General features: G+C 52.8%; 1 protein-coding gene across 6 annotated transcripts in view; it reads left to right on the top strand.

Moving 5' to 3' along the window:
• VRK3 (VRK serine/threonine kinase 3) overlaps nucleotides 1-19,932 on the top strand; it is a 36,557-nt gene extending 16,625 nt beyond the window's left edge. For 5 of the 6 annotated variants that reach the window (XM_037147023.2, XM_053659697.1, XM_037147026.2 and 2 more), the window contains 6 exons: nucleotides 787-879; nucleotides 5,726-5,858; nucleotides 7,386-7,506; nucleotides 13,912-13,970; nucleotides 17,155-17,315; nucleotides 19,614-19,932. In XM_037147023.2, coding sequence (XP_037002918.2) covers nucleotides 787-879; nucleotides 5,726-5,858; nucleotides 7,386-7,506; nucleotides 13,912-13,970; nucleotides 17,155-17,315 — 567 coding nt within the window. In that variant the 3' untranslated portion in view covers nucleotides 19,614-19,932. The remainder of the gene's footprint in view (nucleotides 1-786; nucleotides 880-5,725; nucleotides 5,859-7,385; nucleotides 7,507-13,911; nucleotides 13,971-17,154; nucleotides 17,316-19,613) is intronic. The other variant, XM_037147025.2, reaches the window with a different exon arrangement.
• Nucleotides 19,933-20,659: the final 727 nt, after the last annotated feature.

Here is a 20,659-nt window from a genome sequence, read left to right as displayed (position 1 = left end):
GAGGGTGGGGAGTTTGTAGGGCAAGCAGAACTCGGTGCGCAGTTAAGCCTGGGGGTCAAGGGGGCCTCGGGGATGTCATCACAATGGAACTAACACCGATGCAGTTCAGTGTATGAGTCTGGAGCTCAGTGGAGAAGTTGGAGTGAGAGATAAAAGAATAAATTGCTCAACTAAACTTACTTCTGTTCTCTAGGAGAAACGAGAAGAACTCTTTGATACATGCAGACTTTGAGGGGGGTTTTGGCACGGGGCAATAAGTAACCAATTTCTCCCCTTCCTGGGTTTGCAGTCAACTAAGGAATAGATCTAAGAGATAGAAAGCCAACCAAACGTTGGCTTCACTGCTGAATTTTTTATTTCTGTTTTTTTAAAGATTTTATTTATTTATTTTTAGAGAGATGGGAAGAAAAGGAGAAAGAGAGGGAGAGAAACATCAATGTGTGGTTGCCTCTCACACATCCCCAGTTGGGGAACTGGTCCACAACCCAGGCATGTGCCCTGACTGGGAATCGAACCAGCGATCCTTTGGTTTGCAGGCCTGCACTCAGTCCACTGAGTTACACCAGCCAGGGCATGACTTTTTAAAAGCCGTATTAGAAGGTGTGCTGTCAGAGTGGAATTCCTAACGCTCCCCTCGGAATGGGTCAGGCCTAACCCCACCACCACCCTGGTCACAAGCAGGCTATATGACCACAGGCCCAGCAGTGGGGACTCAGTTACCAGGCTTCGCGTCAGAGCCGCTTAGTGTGAGTCGTGCTGCTCACAGAGATCCTTTTTCCTCCCCAGCTGGATGCCCTGGAGTTCCTTCATGAGAACGAGTATGTTCACGGGAATGTGACAGCTGACAATGTCTTTGTGAACCCAGAGGACCCGAGCCAGGTAACAGTCAGGTCCTCCCCACCTTGGGGCTCCCTGGGCTCAGGATCTCACCTATCTCAAAACTTCCATTTATTAGAGTTTTTTAAAATGTATTTTAGAGAGATAGAAATGGAGAGAGAGAGAGAAACACCAATTTGTTGTTCCACTTACTGATGCATTCATTGGTTCATTCTTGTATGTGCCCTGACTGGGGATTGAACCCGCAACCTTGGTGTGTCAGGAAGACGCTCTGACTAACTGAGCTACCTGGCTAAGGCAAAACTAGAAATGAGCAACTTAATAGAAAAATGGATAAAGGAGAGGAAAAGCGGTTCATTGAAAAAGAAATCCACAGGCTAGTTAAATATACGAAAAGATGTTCAACCTCCCTAATAATCATTGAAATGAAAATTAGAACATACTGTTTTTTAACCCTTTGAGCGGACAGAATTTTTAAAAAATGGCAATATCTCTGATGATAAAAGGCTATAAAGAAGTAAAAGTTCAGCTCTCAACTTCTGGTCAAGATGGACTCATAGGTAGACACACTTCACCTCCTTGCACAATTATATGAAGGATCACAACTGACCTCAAAACAAAAAGCACCCAGAACTGCCAGAAAGTCGAACTGAACGGAAGTCCAACAGCCAAGGATTCGAAGAAGCCATGTTCATCCAGGCGGATCGGAAGGGCAGAGACAGAGAGCCAAGGCGGAGGGGGCGGAGGGGGCGGAGTGTGTTGGCAACGTGGCAGTCGTGGCAGCCGTCGGGAGAGGTGGTCCCACCTTCACATGCAGTTGATAGAAATCGGGTGGGACACCTGGGGATCAAGCAGTCCCAGCCCCAGGCGAGATTACGCAGCCCAGGGTTCCAGTGCTCGGAAAATAAGGCCACATAACTTCTGGCTGTAAAAACTAGTGGGGTTTTGGTGGTGAGAGAAACTGCCAGTCTCTCAGGAGAGTGCATTTCAAGGGCCCACATGATCCTAGAATGTACGCACCCCACCTGTCTGGGAAGCACCACCAGGGCAACAGCTAGAGGGGCACCCGTTGCATATGGGAAGTGGGTGAGGTGACTGGAAATGGGGCAAGTGCCGAGCAAGCCTCCAGCAGCCAGACAGCAGCACTGTCCCCTATCCGACCCCTCCCCCACATACAGCGCCAGAAAACAGTGAGGCAGGTTGTCCCGCCCTGGAAATTACCTAAAGCTCTGCCCGGCACTACGGAACAGGTGCACCAAGTCAGGGAGTCAGACCAGCTCTAGCTAACAGAAACGAACGCAGGGAGGCTGCCAAACTGAGGAGACAAAGAAATATGGCTCAAACAAGAACAAAACCCCAGAAAAAGAACTAAACACAATGGAGATAGCCAGCCTATTAGATGCAGAGTTCAAAACACTGGTGATCAGGATTCTCAAAGAACTCTAAAAGTACAGCAAAGGCATAAGGAAGAAATGAAAGCTTCACTAAGGGAAATAAAAATCCACGGGGAACCAACAGTGAAGGAAGGAAGCCAGGGTTCAGATCATCAATTTGGAACATTAGGAATAAACTGTCAATCAGAACAAAATGAAGAAACAAGAATTTTTTTAACAATGAGAGATTAAGAAGACTGGTACATCTCCAAAAGTGCCAACATTCAAATCGGATGCAAGAAGAGGAAGAGCAAGAAATGGAAAACTTGAAAAAATAATGAAAGATAACTTCCCTAATATGGTGAAGGCAATGGACATGCAAGTGCAGAATATACAGGGAATCCCAAACAAGTGGGACCCGAAGAGGACCACATCGAGACACATCGTAATCAAAATGGCAAAGGTTAAAGATAAAGAGAGAATCTTAAAAATAGCAAGAGAAAAGCAGAGAGTTACAAAGGAGTTCCCATAAGACTATCAGATGATTTCTCAAAAGAAAACTTGCAGGCAAGAAGGGACCGGCAAGAAGTATTCAAAGTGATGAAAAGCAAGGACCTACAACCTAGATGACTCTGTCCAGCAAAGCCATCATTTAGCTGGAAGGGCAGATATAGTGCTTCCCAGAGAAAGTAAAGCTAAAGGAGTTCCCCATCACCAAGCCTTTATTATGTGAAATGTTATAGGGACTTATTTAAAGTAAGGAAGATCAAGAGTGTGAACATTAAAATGACAACAAACTAATAACTGTCAACAACTGAATCTTAAAAACTAAAACATATGCTAAGCAAACAGTTATACAGGAACAGAGTCATATATGGAGATCATTTGGAGGGTTAATAATGGGGAAGGGAGAGGGGGAGAGTGGGGGGGAAGGTACAGGGAATAAGAAGCATAAATGGGCCCTGGCTGGTGTGGCTCAGTGGATTGATTGCTGGCCTGCAAACCTAAGGGCTGCCAATTTGATTCCCAGTCTGGAGCACATGCCTGGGTTGTGGCCTGGGTCCCTGGTGGGGGACACACAAGAGGTGACCACACATTGATGTTTGTCTCCTTCTCTGCCTCCTTTCCTCTCTCTGAAAGTAAATAAAATCTTTAAAACAGAAAAAAATATTTATCTTTAAAAAATATAAATCGTAGGTACAAAATAGATAGGGGGATGTTAATAATAGTATAGGAAATGGAGAAGCCAAAGAACTTAACACACAGAATCCACGGACATGAGCTAAGGGGTGGGAAGGATTGCTGGAGGGGAGGGGCCGACTGGGCAGAGGGGGAAGCAAAGGAAAAATTGAGACAACATAATAGCATAATCAATAAAATATACTTTAAAAATAGAGCAGTCTTTATATTCTGTTAGAAGTATGAATAGGGCGACCTCTTTGGAAGGTAATTTTAATACAGCAGTCAAAATGTTAAATGCATGTGTTGTTTGACCCACCAGTTCCTCTCTCAGGAATTTGTCCTACCCACATACCATCAGGCTGTTCAGAGATGCACGTTTAAATACTCGGGGTTCCGTACAGCACTGATTGTAGCAGTAAAGTGGGAAAGCCTCCAATACGTGCTCCCAGTAGGGTGCTGATTAAATAGCATTTTAAGTAAATTCGAATTATTTTTTCAAATGACACAACTTAAGCAAAAAAATAAAAAATAAAAAAAATAAAATAAAATAAAACAAAAAACAGTTTAGAAAGGTTAGGAGCACAATATATGGGTCCAGGGAACAGAAAAATGGAGGACTTCACGGGTTTCAAGCATGGCTGAATCTAGGACCAGTTCGGTATGGGTCATCGCTGGGCAGACTCTTCCCTCACGCTGACAAAGTCACCGGCAGCAAATTAGGCTTAAATCCCCTGAGTTTAGCAACCCAGTAGGAATAGATGAGGTCAGCCTCACCTCAGTCACATGGGCCAAGAGTCGGGGAGATGAGATCCTGGAGGAGAATCCTTGGGCTGTATTAGAGCTCTCCAGACAAACAACCAGCAGAACGCACGGAAACAGACTGAGTGTAAGGCATTGGCTCGCACAGTGATGTACAGCAGCGATTTTCCACCAGTGTGCTGCAGAATTTTAGTAATTGGTTTATGTGTGCCATGAGGTGAAAAATGTTGAAGATCGCTGGTGTACAGAATTGTACAGAAGATGATTTGTTACACGGAATTGGCTCCACAATTGTGGGGACCGAGAACCTCAAGAGATGCCTCTGGCAAGGTGAAGACCAGGAAGAGGTGATGGTGTGGTTCTGGTCAGTCCAGAGGCCTGCAAAACCAGGAAAATGGACTGCGTGAGTGCTCGTCTGAAAAGCTGGCAGGCTCAAGGCCCGAGAAGGTCAATGTTTCAGTTCAAGTCCAAGGCCGGACAAGGTCAGCGTTCCAGCTCTTGCAGTCAGCCAGGAGCTGTCTCTGCTCACACTCACGAAGCCTTTTTTTCTATTCAGGCCTTCAACTGTTGGCTGAGACCCACTCACATTGGACAGAGCAATCTGCTTTACTTAGACTGTGATTTAAATGTTAATCTTATCCAGCCCTGGCTGGTGTGGCTCAATTGGCATCATCCCGCAAATCAAAAGGTCACAGGTTCAATTCCTGGTCAGGGCACATGCCTGGGTTGTGGGTTTAGTCCTCAGGGTGCATGCAAGGGGCAACCAATTAATGTTTCTCTCTCTCTCTCTTCCTCCCTCCCTTCCCCTCTCTCTAGAATCAATAAAAGGGGGAAAATTTTAATGTTAATCTTCTCGAGAGACACCCTCACAGACATACCTAGAATGTTTGGTCAAATGTCTGAGTACCCAGTGAGGTTACACTTAAAATTAAATATCTGTGACCAGAAGAAAAGCCTGTAGATCTGCCTTGGACAAAACCAATAGTTGTCCTCTGTCCAAATGGCAGAATACAGTGAGCTGTTAAAATACAGGTGGGTCTCACTGTGTGTCTGGCCGGTAAATGCTTTACTTTTTGTTTTCAACTCACTTAAGCCTCATAACCACTCTGCAAGGTGGGGACTATGATTGTCTTCATTTTACAAATGGAGAAATCAAAATGCAGAAAAGTTAGTGTAACTTGTCCAAGGTTGCACAGCCCCTGAGGGCCACGTCAGCATTTTAATCCGATCCCTCTGGCTCAGAGTTAATGCCCTGAACCACGCTCGATGTGCAAAAAGCTGGATGCCCAACGGGAGGTATAGTGTGACCCCTCTGTGGGAAACTAGAGCCCCCGCCCTGTCCACATGCTTTACATTTAAAGAAAACTATTCGAAACACAAAGAAATGTATCGGTGGTTACTTCTGGGTGATAGGTTTAGGGGGCTGGGTTGCAGCAGGAATGAACGGTTCAGGTTCTTTTCACTTTACACTCTTTGGCACTGTTGGGCACTTACTTGTTTCCAGTTATACCGCTGATTCCAGAGTCCAGGCTCCTAACCCCCAAACTGCATGGCTTCTCCCCGTGCCCACACAGGTGACCCTGGCAGGCTACGGCTACGCCTTCCGGTATTCCCCAGGCGGCAAGCACGTGGCCTGCGTGGAAGGCAGCAGGAGCTTCCATGAGGGGGACCTGGAGTTCATTAGCATGGACGTACACAAGGGATGCGGTAAGAGGCCAGAGAAAAGGGTCAGGACCCTGGAGACACACTTCTCATATAAGGGCAGCTCTAGGTTTCTGCAGCCACGGAGAGCAGATGACCAGACAGTGGAGTCACCTGAAGGAGCCATGACAGGGATTTAGGATTAAGAATAGAGCCCTGGCTGGTGTGGCTCAGTGGATTGAGCGCAAGCTGCGAACCAAAGGGTCGCCAGTTCCATTGCCAGTCAGGGCACATGCCTGGGTTGCCGGCCAGGTCCCCAGTGGGGCGCATGGGAGAGGCAACCACACATTGATGTTTCTCTGTCTTTCTCCTTCCCTTCCTCTCTCTCTAAAAATAAATAAATAAAATCTTTAAAAAGAATTAAGAATAGAGCCCTGGCTGGTGTGGCTTAGTGGACTGAGCGCCAGTCTGCGAACCAAAGGGTCACCGGTTCCATTCCCGGTCAGGGCACGTGCCTGGGTTGCAGGCCAGGTTCCCAGTAGGGGGCGCATGAGAGGCAACTACACATTGATGTTTCTCTCCCTCTCTTTCTCCATCCATTCCCCTGTCTCTAAAAGAATAAATTAAAAAAAGTCTTTAGAATGAAGAATAGTATCCCCAAGCATTGGGGAGTTATGGGTAGTGGTTCAGCACCAAGGACAGAGGTCAGCTGGGCACAAGGGGACCCTGCAGGCCCAGAGGTTTCATGGTGGAGACTTGGAACGTGACAGTTGCCGGTCTCCCAGGAGAGGCCTGTGAGGAGGCAGTTGGTTCCCTGTGTCTGCAGCTGAGGAGTAAACTGTGGACAGAGACTCGGGGGTCGACAGGATCTCAGGACTTGTCAGCGAAGCCCTGGGAGAGGAATGAGACTATCCAAGGAAAGTGTACAGTGAGCAGAGAGTCCAGGGCAGGTCGCAGCCCCCTTTCCCAAAGCCCTGAGGCCACGGCCATCCGTGCGCCTGCGTCCTCCCTGCAGACTGAGCTCTGAGCCCACCCAGGGGAGGGGCGGTGCCTGTGCCTCTGGCATCAGGTGGCAGAAGGTCAGGCACAGTTGGCTGTCACCGTTTGTTGATGCTTACTCGGGTTGTCATGATGTCTGGGCAGCGCCACAAAAAAACCCAGTGATCTTTGCTCCCCTGCCGAAGCCGAGTGTGCCTTGTCCTGTGTCCTCTGTGGCTCAGGTAATCCCACTGTACAGCTGTCTCCCCACTAGACTGAGGGACTGGGACCCAGCCACCCTCTCGTCGACAGTTTGAGAAACTGGATGGGCCCGGCGCACAGGGCTCTGAGGGCTCATCCAGTGGATGAAAGACAAGCAGATGAGTGAGCTTAGTGAGAGCAGGGATGGAGGGAGGGCCGAGAGAGGGAATGAGGAACTGAGAGGCACGTGGGAGTGGGCGAACAGAGTGAATGGACGGCCGGGAGCCCGTACGTTTGGGTGGTTGAATGTGTGCGTGCTTGGTTCAGCCAGTGAGAGACAGAGAGGAAGGGGGTGGGCGTGGCAGTGATTGGAGCATCCAGACCAAACCGCCACCTCTTTCCCCTCCTCCCCAGGGCCCTTCCGCCGCAGTGACCTCCAGACCCTGGGCTACTGTTTGCTAAAGTGGATCTACGGGACCCTGCCGTGGACGAAATGCCTGTCCAACATCGAGGCCGTCATGAAGCTGAAACAGCAGTGAGTCTGGGGGTCAGCAGAGCGCAGCACTGGCCCAACACCCCTGCAGCAGGGGCAGAAGCTCAGCACCCCACAGCGGGGCAGAAAGGACGGGGAGGTGGTGTCCAGCAGAGCCAGGGCCCTGCAGTTCTCAGGCATTTGCTCTACAGTTTTTTTCCGACAGGCCAGGGCGTGGGCCCTGGAGCCTTGCTGCCTGGAGTCAGACTCTGGCCACACAGCTGCGGGGGTTTGCGTGGGCACCTTAACCTCCAAAAGCCTCACGTCCTCAGTGAGATGGGATCCTATTAGCGCCCGGTTCTGGGAGGCGATGGAAGGATTTGGGGGATGCAGGGACGCGGTACTCAGTGGGGAGCCTGGCCTGTAAAAAAGGCTCACCGCGCACTGGACCACATGACTCATTCATTCCTTCACGAGCATGTGGGCGACTGAGCAGTAGGTTTGGGCCCTCCTCAGCACAGGCAGCACCAGCTGCTGCTGGTCACACCTCCCCTCCCTCACCTCTGCGTGTAAAACCACCAGAGCCGGCTAGTTCTGTTTGCACATTCAGCACCAAGGACAGCGCCCCGTCTGGCCCGCAGCGCAAGGAAGTGCTGAGGTGTGAGGTTCAGCACCAAGGACAAAGGTGCCTGTTTGCAAAGGAAAGTGCTGCCCGTGGGGTTCAGCACCAGGCAGAAAGACGTAAGCGCGGGGCCTTGGTCCTGGGCACCAAGGACAGTTGGTGAACATCTGGAGGGACACAGGGAAGCGCTGCAGGCCCAGAGGACGGGATTCAAGATTTGGTGCAGACTGGAGGCTGAGAGCTGCACAGGGTCCCCCGGGGAGGGCCATCTGGAGGTAGTTGGCTGTCAGCTTCCGAAGTGCAGAAGCAAAGTCTGCAGGGAGATTCGGACCTCAGCAGTATCTCAGGAGTTGTCACCAGCGGCGCTGGGAGGGGTGAGGGTTTCCAGGGAGGATGTGCCTCGTGGGATGCGGGGAAACTCACCAGTGACCAGCATTGCATCCCCAGATTCTCAGTTCTTAGCGCACTGTGTTCCTCCTAAGCCTGGCTTCCTTTATTCTTCCCCTTCCGTGTCCCCCATCTGTCCCCTCTCACCTGTGGATACCCACGCACCCCAACATGCCACATCCATGTTCTACTGACACATTGGCTTAAGTGTATTTGTACCCTTAACTTGCATGACGGTGGTGGCACTGTGTGGTCCGACTTGCACAGATGGTGTTCGCTTAATCGAACCTGTTCCTGGCCTTTGTCACTTGACACTGTGTTCGCCAGCTTTCACCCCAGCGTTACATGTGCCTCGGGTTTCCTGCTCCTGACCACTGCTTTTAAATAAGTCTGTACGGATGTGTCTGTGTCCTTGAACACTGTACCATGAGTGTACTTTCTCTGCATAAATAGCGTTCTGCTCGAAATTTCGTTGTTTCTGGCCTTCCTTCACTCAGTGCTGTGTTTCTGAACCGTCGGCTGTGAGCTAGTTCTCCACCTCTGAATGCTTCTAACTTGGCTTCTTTAAACGCACCTCTGTCCTTGAAACGCTTCGAAGCCTGTGGGTCCCCAGGTGGGAGGCTGGACGCAGCCTCCCTCCACTGAGCACCCAGCTGTGCGGCACCTGCTGTGCTCAGGAGCCGTTCTAGGCCCTGGGGCACAGGATCCAGTGAGACGCGCCTCCCGGCCCTTGGGGAGCTCCCACACCGGCTGGGGGAGGGGAAGAGACCTAGAGCGCAGCACAGCGCAGGTCAGAGGTCAGACCAGTGGGGCGGTCCAGTCAGAGCCCTGGGAAGATCCAGCAGGGTGCTGGGGACTGGCAGGGTACAGGCACCTGCCACTTGTTTTTTTAAGATTTATTTTTTAGAGAGAGAAAGGGAGAGAAACATCAATGTGTGGTTGCCTCTCACATGCCCCCTACTGGGGACCTGGCCTGCAACCCAGGCACGTGCCCTGACTGGGAATCGAACCAGCTACCTTTTGGTTCACAGGCCAGTACTCAGTCCACTGACCCACATCAGCCAGGGCGGCACCTGCCACTCTTGTAAATTTAATAGCCAGGGTGGGTCTCACGACAAGGGTGATGGGTCAGTCACCTCCAGAGGGTTGGTGAGGCAAGGAGGAGTCTCACTTTGGCTGATGTGCCCCTAACATTTCTGCAGAAGGAAGCAAAGACAGACAGACAGACAGACAGACATAGACAGAGGCCTCCAGCTCCCAGGCTCCCTCAGGCTGCCTCTGCCACAGAGCCTGCCAGACACGCGCCATTGCCTTGTTTTCTTGGGACTCAACTGCTGCTGGAACTGACTCTCCAGCTCTCCCTTAGCTTTCCATGTGCCAAGTGCAGCCAGGTGGGAATGCGGGGTCCCAGAGTAGGGCGCACGGCAGCAGGAGCGTGCCGCCCGTACGCTGTCGCGCTGAGCGTGCCTGAAGTGCGTGGTCCCCTCCTTCACGTGCTTCTGTTGGCTTTGTTAGGGGCAAGGCTGAGCTGCTCTTGCGAGCAGACCCCACAACACTACCGTGGCCCGGATGAGGCAGGCGTTTGCTTCCCTCCTGGAACAGCCCCCGGGTGGGAGGCCGAGGGCGGCGGGTGCCTCAGCCCCTTTCCGCATGCACACGTCCTTCCCTGAGTGCCAGCCCTGCTGCCACCATCTCCGTCACTTTGAAAGGGTGGGACTGGGAACAATGTGCGTCTCTTGGTCACGTGGCCACCCTGAGCTGCAGTGGGCTTGGGAAATGTCTGCAGCCTGTGGCTGCTGACCCTGAGGAGCCTGCCGACAAGCAGGAGAGGTGACACTGGGTGGCAGGGAGCAGGTCCTCCACAGTGCCACCTGGCGCCACGTTTCTGAGGGCAGCGGCCACATCAGCTATCTCTGTCACTGTCACCGTGTTGTTCACAGCACCGGGCTGGGCATGTGGTGAGTGCCCACGAGATCACTGTGAATCGAACACGTGACCCTTTATTCTTAGACCCGGGCTTCTGTGTAGACACACGGGTCAGGCAGACAGGCCCCGGCCTTGGGGATTCCCAGGCTGGGGGCAGACACCTGGGCAGGAAGCAGACACTGAATGTGATGTGGAAGCCCCCAGGGGCACTGTGGGAGCAGAGGGGAGGCAGGTGACCTGGCCTCAGCCCCCGCTGGCAGCCTTGACCCAAAGGATGCCTGGCTCAGTCTCTAGAAAGCAGAGTTATTTCCCAGGCAGGTAAGGGGGAAGTGAGATTTCCAGACCAGCAGGATGGCGCTTACATGAACTCATCATTCATTCATACGTTCATTGAGGACCTGTCTTCCTAGGACATCAGTGGGCCAACCCTGTGCTAGCAAACACTAGGAGTCGGCTGAGGGCCCCTCTTGTCATTGGTGGAACTACCTGCTGAGGCTCTGATTGGCTGAATCCTCTCTCCCTCTACCTCCCTAACTCCCAAGAAGTCCTGTCTCCTTTTTCGAATCTCTCCCACCTTCCCCTTGATGTCTGAGTGATGCCAAGGTGGTGCAGAGTAAAGAAAATGGGTCCCAGTAATCGTTTTAAGGTTGGTGATTTCAGCCCGAGTAGCACTTCATTCCAGAGCCCCAGAGCCCAACCACAGAGGGAGGGCGGGGCGGGTGAACCTGGAGACCTGGGCGGTAATATCCCCAGCATCTTGGACCCCACCGCCCAGAGTTGAGGCAGTAACGAAGAGAACCACGAGGGGGCGATGTTGGAGCATGCAGGTTTTCTGGAACCCTCACTTGTCTTTCTCTGGGACATCGTAGTGGTAGTTGCGTGTGGCCTTTTTCCACTCATTCAGCAAATATTTGTCCATTTTCTTGTACCTCTTAATTCATGCCAGAATCAATGGCTAAAAGAAACAAGAGCCCTGGCTGGTGTGGCTCAGTGGATTGAGCGCCGGCCTGCAAACCAAAAGGTCACTGGTTCAATTCCCAGGCAGGGCATGTGCCTGTTGGGTTTCGGGCCAGGTCCCTGGTTGGGTGCATGTGAGAGGCAACCAGTTGATATTTCTCTCACACACTCATGCTCTCTTCCTCTCTTTCTCCTCCTCTCTCTAAAAAAGTAAAATGAAATATTTAAAAAGAAAAAAGAGAGACACTGTGATGCCCCATGGCTTTCTAGTGTGCGAAGCGCCCAGCTGGGAAAGCACAGATGTGACCCAGATTTGGTCCCTGCTGTGAAGGCCACCAGCTAGGCAGGAAAATCCCACCACCACTGACAGCGACAGTCTGTGTGGGGAGGAGTGTTCACTCTGTCACTCATTCATTCATTCATTCGCCACACACGTCCTGGGGCTGCAGGGAGAAAGGGCTCAGACCGCCACTTCCTGTACAGGCATCTCTCAGGGTGCTGTAGTGCATCTGCGGCCTTCTGTTCAGGCTGCTCTCGAACTCAGGAGGGGTCAACTTCCTCTGCCTGGAGGGGCCCGGGGGAGCTTCCAGGACACCAGCCCTGGGGCTGTGACCCAAAGCGGGAGCAGCTACCCAGTGGGGTCAAGGCAGGTAAAGGCCATCCAGGGCAGAGAGGGCATTATGAGGTCAGAGGATGTTTGGGGAGCTAGAAAAACTTGGGTGTGGCCAGAGCATGAGGTGAAGGGGAGGGAGTCAGGGAGACAGGGTCGGAAGGGCTGGCCTGCTCCCGGGGGCTTTCCTGGGGAGCCCCAGGAGGGCTGCGAGCTGGGAGGGGCAGAGGCAGCTCTGGGGCCATGCATGGGAGACAGGGGAGGGAGCTGGGGCCCAGGGAGAGAGTGAGGCCCGAGCCTGGCCCAGAGCCTTGCACAGAGCAGGGGATGGGGCAGAGAGGGCTAGGGCGCAGGTGGGCGGGGCTTGGGGACTTCTGGGAGGGTGGGGGGAGGAAAGGACAGTGCCCAGGGTCTGAGTGGACATTGGAGATAAGCCAAGGAAACAGATGAATTTCTTGTTTTTCTTGAGTGGTCCAAGAGGGGTGTATATGTGTTTATATATGTATATATGTATACAAATATCTGTGTGTGGATAGCCATTCTTTGTTATTCACAAATCTCATATGTGCGAATTTGCCTGTTCACTCCAATGTACCTGTAACCCCCAAATCAACACTCAACAATGCTTTCGAGGTGATTCTCAGACGCACTCAGAGTGGACAAAACTTAGGGCGGCCCGAGGCCTGCGGTCCTGGCGGAGGTCAGACAGGCTGTGCCCCGCCTTCTTGGTTCAGCTCCCTCACTGTAAACCAGCGTCCTGCGTGTGGCCTACTTTATGCCCCATTTTCCACCTTTTTTGTGCTTTTTGTCGGTGATTTTGCTGTTTCAAGGGGCCCCGAGGCACGCTTTCCCTCTCAGGTGGGCATCTCCTGAAGCCTAAGGGACCCCATGAGACTTGCAGCCAGGGGAGCAGTGGGCAGCGGCAGCTCATCCCGGGCTCACCCCCTGCACCCATCCCCAGGGCCCCTTTTCTCTGACTCCCCAGGGACCCAGAGCCGCCCGGCCCAGGCTCTCCTGCTGCTGCTTCTATCCTAGGCCCTTTCTTGTTTCACTGTCCCCAGCTTTAATGAACGTACTCTCACAATCAATCAGTAATACAGAGGCCCCAAGCGTAGGCTGCGGTGCTCTCTTGTGTTCCTCGGTGTCAGAGGCAGTGATGAGCTTCCAGAGAAGGGCCTTGTATTCGAAGAGCTTCCCTCAGGCGCGAGCCCAGTGCCGCTGGCCGTGAGCTCCATGTGGATAAATCCACATTGTTAAATAACCACATAAAACAAGGTTATTACGTATTGATCAGTCGATGAGAATGTCAGGACCAGCCCTGGCCAGTGTGGCTCAGTGGATTGAGCACCAGCCTGAACACCCAAGGGTCACCAGTTCAATTCCCAGTCAGGGCACATGCTGGGGTTGCAGCCCAGGTCCCCATTAGGGGGCGCAGGAGAGATAGCCAATCCATGTTTCTCTCTCTCTCCCTCTCTCCCTCTCCCTTCCCCTCTCCCTAAAAGTAAATAAATAAATTTTTTTTAAAAGCTCTTTTTCCCCATAAAAGCCCTGGCTGGTATAGCTCAGTGGATTGAGCACTGGCCTGAGGACTGAAACTTTGCTGATTTGATTCCCAGTCAGGGCACATGCCTGGCTTGCAGCCAGGTCCCCAGTTGGGGCGTGTGTACAAGACGCAACCAATCAGCGTTTCTCTCCCTGTCTTTCTCCCCTCTTTCCCCTCACTCTAAAAATCAATGAAATTTTTTTTAAAGAAAAGAGAATGTTGTGACCAGAGGCTCACAGGAACCGAATGCAACATTTCCCCTACAGGCAGATTCAGAAGTTGCTAATTCAGTGTTCAGGGCAACTCCACAGGGCGTAACTACCGTGAATAACACGCATCTACCGTGCGGCGATGAGACACTTTTGTTTAAATGGTTGCTTTCCCTTCCCCACAAGACCTTTGCATGTCCCTCTGTCCCCTCAGGTTCCTTGACAACCCGGAGGCCCTGGTGAGACAGTACAGTCGCCAGATGAGTCCCTCAGGTATGTCCTGAAGGGGAGGGTGGGGGGGCCACGGGGGGACAGGGTTGGGGGGCGGCTTTGATCCATGCAAGGTCTCCTGTCTTTAACACACCTCCGTTGTCCTTCTTTGAGTGTTTCAAATTGCATATGCGTATGTGCTCATTGTAGAAAAACAAAACTCTTGCCCTGGCTGGTGTAGCTCAGTGGATTGAGTGCAGGCTGCGAACCGAAAGGGTTGTAGGTTCAATTCCCAGTCAGGGCACATGCCTGGGTTGCAGGCCAGTTCCCAGCAGGAGACACATGAGAGGCAACCACACAGTAATGTTTCTCTCCTTCCCTCCTTCCCTTCCTTCCCCTCTAAAGATAAATAAGTAAAATCTTTTTTTTTAATCTATCTAAAAAAGAAAAAGAAAAACAGTGCTTTATCTGGGTACAACAGCCCATCATATGATACGTGATATAAGGTACCATATGAATGACTATGTAAAAATATTTCATGAATTCTTCATTGATAAACCTTTAAGTTGTCTCTAACTTTCTGATACTATAAACGCTACTCCATTTTTTTCTTTACTGGATTTTGGTGCAAATACCGATCTAATCTTTGCTTATAAAATAATTTAAACCAAACAGAAATGAGTTCCTGACCCTTCCTTGCCCCCTTCCTTCCCCAATCATACTTTCAGAGACATGCAGGGGGTACGTATCAGTTACCTATTGCTTTGTAACAAACCACTTCAAAACAGCCTGACCTAAAACCACAGCCATTCATTTCTTTACGACCCTGGAATAACCTCCAGGCCAGGTTCAGCCCAGCACTTGATGGGCTGGTCTTCATGCTCTGATTGGCTCCCCTGGCTGGGGGGGGGGGGGTCGAGTGGCTCCTCTCCCTCCCTTCTGGCGACAGGAGTCCGGTTGTCACAGGCAGGCCTAGGAATCCTCCTCTGGGACCGCTCATCTCTGCTCCCCAGGTCCCGCCCTCTCCCGCAGGCTAGAGGGGGCTTCCTCCCGCCGTGCCCCTGGGGAAGCCTTCCGGGAGGGCAAGAGTGGACACTGCCGAGCACGGGGGTCCAAGAACGGCACTCCGGCCATCAGCAAGGCCAGCCCACTCTCCAGAGGCCGGGAAGCAGCAGTCACAGGGCGAGGGGACAGGCAAGCAGGTCCCTACGCCAGGAGTTGAGAGTCTGCCAGCTGCAGCCAGTACCCCGTCTGCGTAGGGGGCCAGCATGGATAAATGCATGCACGCGTGGTTTTGTTTTGCAAAACCATTGGTTTTTACAAAACTCTTTCTGTGAAACAAAAAGTCTCACCCTGCGCGCGTTTGGGTCGGCATCTTGCGTTTTACGTTCACGACCGTTGGGCTCTCTGTTACTCACACGAGCATCACAGCCGTTTTTCACGGCTGCACCATATTCGCGGTTTGGCTGAACCATCGTTCTCAAGGCCAGTCTCCTTTATTGGAGATTCACGCTGGTTTTGGTTTCTGCCTGCGTGTTTTTCTCCCAGTGTCCTTTCTGTAGAACTCCTACACCGCCCCCTGAGCAGGAGGCAGGGTGAGACACGGGTAGTTCATCTGATGCCTCCAGCTCTGTAAGGGCTCACTTTTTTTAAAAAAATTATTTATTTACTGTTAGAGAGAGGGGAAGGAAAAAAGGAAGAGAGGTAGAGAAACATCAGTGTGTGAGAGATACAGTCATGGGTTGCCTTTCATATGCCCCCAACTGGGGACCTGGCGCACAACCCAGGCGTGTGCCCTGACTTGGAAACGAACGGGCTACCTTTCGGTTCGCAAGCCGGCGCTCGGTCCACTGAGCCACACCAGTCAGGGCAGGGCTCACTTTTTAATTTCCCGAAACCGCTGAATTCAAGTCCTGGCTGTGCTGCCCAAGTCGCTTTCGCCTCCAGCCCGGCGTTCTTGATCCTTAAGGAACGAGCCCCTGACTCGCCGGCCGAGGCGGGGCTTGCGTGATGGACGTGGGGTGAGGGCGGGGCTGGCCCGCCTGTGGGAGGAGGAGGTCGCAGCCTCTAGTCAGGTACCAGGCGGGGTGGAACTTTAGTGGGTAAATATCCCTCTCTGTGCTTCAGCTTGAGTAGAAAGGGGCCAGTAACAGACCCCACCTCCGGGGTTGCCCAGGGAATTCAGTGCAGAGCCGCCTGCACAGAGCTCCGCCCAGGCCGCTGCCTCAGCCTCCGCTGCAGCCCTGATCATCCGATAAACGAGCTTTTTAGTTTAGTGGTGGTCATTCCCCACGCGGGGACTATTATGCCTGCTATTATATGTCATAACAGACGCTTTTTGAGAGAGTGATGATGGCAATGTGCTTATTTAGGGAGGGAAAGAAACAACAGCAGCAAAAAGTTTTTATCATTTAAGCTGTGTCCCCGGGGCCTGTGTCTGTAAAGCCAGAATTGTTTTGCATTTTGAAATGGGGGGGGGGGGGGGGGCGTGGAATGAAAACATTACTGTGCAACTTACGTGGAATTCAGGCGGCAGCATTCCATAAGCCTGGGCACAGCCACGCCCACACGCTCGCCCAGCTGCTGGCCGCTTCTGTAGGAGAACAGCTGAGTCGAGTTCTTTCCGACACAGACCAACCAAAAATGTCGACTCGCCGGATTTTGCAGTCTAAGTTTGCTGGTCCCCATTTTAGGGACCCACTAAAGATTTACCGGTCAAATGTCAATTCGCTGGGATCTGCTTTCAAACATCGCAGGAGAGGGCAGGGGTAGCGTTCTGAAAAAAGGAGATTAGCTGTGATTGACAGTTGTAGAGACTGGGTGATGGGTTCGCGATACTGTTTCTCTGTTGCGTACATCTGATGTTTTCCAAACATTTTTAAAAAGCCCTGGCTGGTGTGGCTCAGTGGATTGAGCACGGGACTGTGAACCAAAGGGTCACTGGTTCAATTCCCAGTCAGGGTTGCATGTGGTCAGGGTCCCCAGTAGGGGGCGCGTGAGAGGCAACCTCACGTTGATGTTTCTCTCCCTCCCTTTCCCCCTTCCTCTCTCTCTAAAAATAAATAAATGAAATCTTTTAAAAAGTTTTAAAGAATATCTCAGTGCCCATGGCCATGCCAGCCACAGGGGCCACACAGACTAGATGGACACCGTGAGTGAGACCCTCAGGGCGCAGCCTCCCAAGCTCAGGGCTGGGGGCCCCTCTCAAGCCTGTCCCGTGGGGGGGGGGGGGGTGTCTTGGCCACAGAGGCCCCACAGGAGTACCTGAAGGAGTACCTGAAGGCGGTGATGGCCCTCCGGTATGACGAGAAGCCCCCCTACGCTGTGCTGAGGATCAAACTGGAAGCCCTGCTGAAGACGCTGAAGGTGTCGGCCTATGGGCCCGTAGACCTCCACATGGCGCCATAGGTGGGTTCCGCTGGGACCAGTCTGTGAGTCGCAACCCCCCGCCCCACACCCCCAGACCTGCCCCCCAGGCCTCGTGTGACGTTTATTCCAGGCGCCAACCTCCTAGTTAGACGATGGCTTTTTCCACAGGGGTTTTGAACTTTCCAACCACCACCACCACCACCCCGCCGCCCCGCAAGCAATCACAAGGAGCAGAAACCTGACTCAAATTGTCTTTTACAAAGAGGCGGGTTGATGGACTCTTGTGGCTAGAAAATTCCAAATGGGGAAGCTTCAGGCATGGCCGGCTTCCCCGCCCAGAAAATAGCATCGCGATATTATCTGCCTCTGTCTTTCTCTGCCCTTTTTTCTTCCCTCTGCCTCTCCAGCCATCCCCCTGTGGTCTGAGGTCCTTTGGGTTGGCTCCCTTGTCTACCCCGCCCCCACCCCTGCAAAACCTCGCAGGCTCTGTGTCCTGCTGTTTGCACTTCCTGGTTCATCCCGCGGCCCTTCCTGTCAGCACGGAACGCCCTCGTTTAAGGTAGCGCCGTGTTCCGTGCGGACGAAGGGATGCTCCCCGCAGCCAGCGGCTGGCCTGTGCTCCTTTCCCCGGGGTTTTGTTTTGCAGCCAGCTCGGCCCTGCACGCGCTGGTGTGCGCCGTGTCTGTGATGAGTAGGCTGCCCTCCTCCAGGGCAGTGCCTATTTACACCCCCATTCGTGTCACGTGAGAGAGTGCACAGGCATTTGGGGGAGGTCAGAACTAAGTTCACTTTGCTAGGCAGCTTTGGCAAGGCCGCGTGGCCCTTCTGAAGAGGAGCTTCCTCTGCATCCTCCTGAGTCCGTGGAGCTGACATTTCCCTCCTTGGGGCGGGCTGGGATCGGAGCTCAGGGTTGGCCTAACTCAGGCCTTCCCCGATGAGGGTGAGAACAGCTGGGGGCTTCAGTCATTGCAGACGCTCTTGGTTGTCACCACTGGGGAGAGGGTGACATCTACCGGCATCTAGCAGGTGGAGCCTGTGGCTGTTCGGCCTCCCCTAAGGTCGCTCGTGCGGAGGCTGAGGGAGCCAGGTCCTCGGTCACCCTCCTGGTGGCAGCCGCGGCCCTCTTCCTGGCGGCACTTTGGTTACACTGCTTCCTCACTTCTGTGCCCTTCACTTCCGTCCCAAGGCGGACAACGCGAAATCACCCAGGGTAGCGCTCTCCGCCCAGGCCTAGTCCCAGAGCACTCCAAAAATGCCGGGGTGTGGGTTTGTTCTGTGGGGTCATGAACTCTCGGCCTGAATGACAAACACTTTCCAAAAGTGAAGGCCTGACTTCTCCACCCAGTGTGCCCCGGTCCCAGTCTCTCCAGCTGGCAAATGGCTCCTCTGTCTCCAAGCTGTACCAAAGGCCTCCAATCCACCCCAGGTCCCTCCCTCCTCCGGCCATCCCTCCTCATCCATTTCCTCCAGGTCTCAGCCCCACCCTCTCCCAGGGACCCTGTCTTCCCCCAGGTGGTGGACTGTGTGGTCCCTTGTCCCAGTCACCCTCTGGCTGTGAGCTCCATCAGGGCGGGTCATGCCTTTCCCAGGCATCCGTGTCTCCTGCACCTCGCTGCCTGGTGCGCCTGTGTTTATCGAGGGGCAGTGCCAGCCTTCCCCTCCACGCAGGCCCGTCCTCCCTGCCTGCCTGTCTGCCCCGCACAGCAGCCCCATTTCAGGGCCATCACAGTTACTGATCCGCTTGCTCTCTGGGGGCCTTCAGTTCAGCAGCAGGTTTGCCCTCGGTTGGGAACCAAATGAGAAGACACTTTGAGGAGCCCAGTGACCTTGGAGTAACTTAAAGATCACTCCACCTCTGCTCTGTGGCCACTCCTCACCTTGGCATGAGCCTGCCTTCCCCTCCTCTGGTCCACTCTGTGCCAGCCGCCGTCCTCCGCTCATATGCCAGACTCTGCCAAGCCCGATGCGGCCTCAGGACCTTTGCACTTGCCATGCCCCGGGGTCTGGAATGCTTTGCTCCTTCCGGTTTTCTGCGGCTGGCTCCTTCTCATGTCTGGCTCTCAGATCCTGAGGTCCCCTAACCATTCCTGCCCTTGGGGTGCCTCCTCTTATCCATCACCTCTTCTCTGCACAGCCATGCCCACCTCAGAGGGAAGCATGTGTTTAATTTGTAAAGTCTCCACCTTCCTCCTCAAAACTGTCAGCCCAGCGCAGGTGTCTTGTTGCCCTTGTTCACGGTGGGTCCCAGTCCCCGGGAAGTGCCTGCCCCAGAGCAGGGCCTTAAAGGGAGCTCCTTGAATGCACAAGACACTCACAGCGACTTTAATTGTCTCCCAGAACTTTCAACTCCCAGTTTGAAATAGAAAGAAAAAAGAGAAGAACTGTGACTCCAGGCCTGCTGTAGATTTGCTTCTGGAAAGATCCCTCAAATGTGAGTTCCTGCCGCTTCTTCCGGAGGCACTGCCTGTCCGTCTCCATCAGCAACAGGGGACTTGGCGGCTGGGCTCCAGGTGACGTGAACAGCCTCCCTCCAACTGTCCGAGTCTCCTGGCCACCGCTGGGCTGTGAACAGAGAAGACCCCAACCCACGGCCCCTCAGGGGGACCCTTCCTACCACTGGCACCACTACCCTTTGGCAATAAATTGTTTCACTGGAGTTTGTTGGAGAGTTGCATGTCTGCAAAAGAAGTCCCCTTTGAAAAAGTTGAGCCCCCTTTCTCCCCCACCCACCCATCCCCCCAACCTTTCCAGACCTGGTGGGGCCACTCATAGATGCATTCTTCCGTCCGTCCATCCGTCCATCCACCCTCCCATTCATACACAGATGCACTTCAACTTACAATGTGGTTACGTCCCACTATAAGTTGAAAATATTGTAAGCCGAAAATGCACTTAGCCCTGGCTGGTTTGGCTCTGTTGGTTGGAGTGCTGGCCTGCAAACCAAAAAGTCATGGGTTCGATTCCAGGTCCAGGGGGCACATGCCTGGGTTGCAGCTTTGGTCCCCCGTCAAGGTGCATGCAGGAGGCAGCTGATCGATGTTTCTCTCTCATGTCCATGTTTCTCCCACTCTCTCTCCCTCCCTCCCCCCTCGCTAAAATCAATAAGCATGTCCTTGGGTGAGGAAGAAAGAAAGAGAGAGAGAGAGAGAGAGAGAGAGAGAGAGAGAGAGAGAGAGAGAGAGAGAGAGAGAGAGAGAAGGAAGGGAAGAAGGAAAGAAAAAGAAAATGCACTTAATGAACCCAGACGCAGAGCTATGCCTTCCATAAAAATGAACTCAAACGCAAAAGTATGAAACTTCTAGAAGAAAGCATAGGAGAAAAACCTATACGACGTCGGTAAAAAATAAATAAAAGAAGGAAAGGAAGGAATAAAAAAGGAAACT

Source organism: Artibeus jamaicensis, unplaced genomic scaffold (genome assembly GCF_021234435.1).
Source record: "Artibeus jamaicensis isolate MK-2021 breed Jamaican fruit bat unplaced genomic scaffold, CSHL_Jam_final scaffold_804, whole genome shotgun sequence".
NCBI classification, from domain to species: Eukaryota; Metazoa; Chordata; class Mammalia; order Chiroptera; family Phyllostomidae; genus Artibeus; species Artibeus jamaicensis.
Note: the sequence above shows the minus strand (reverse complement) of the source record. Positions and strands in the feature narration are given on the sequence as shown.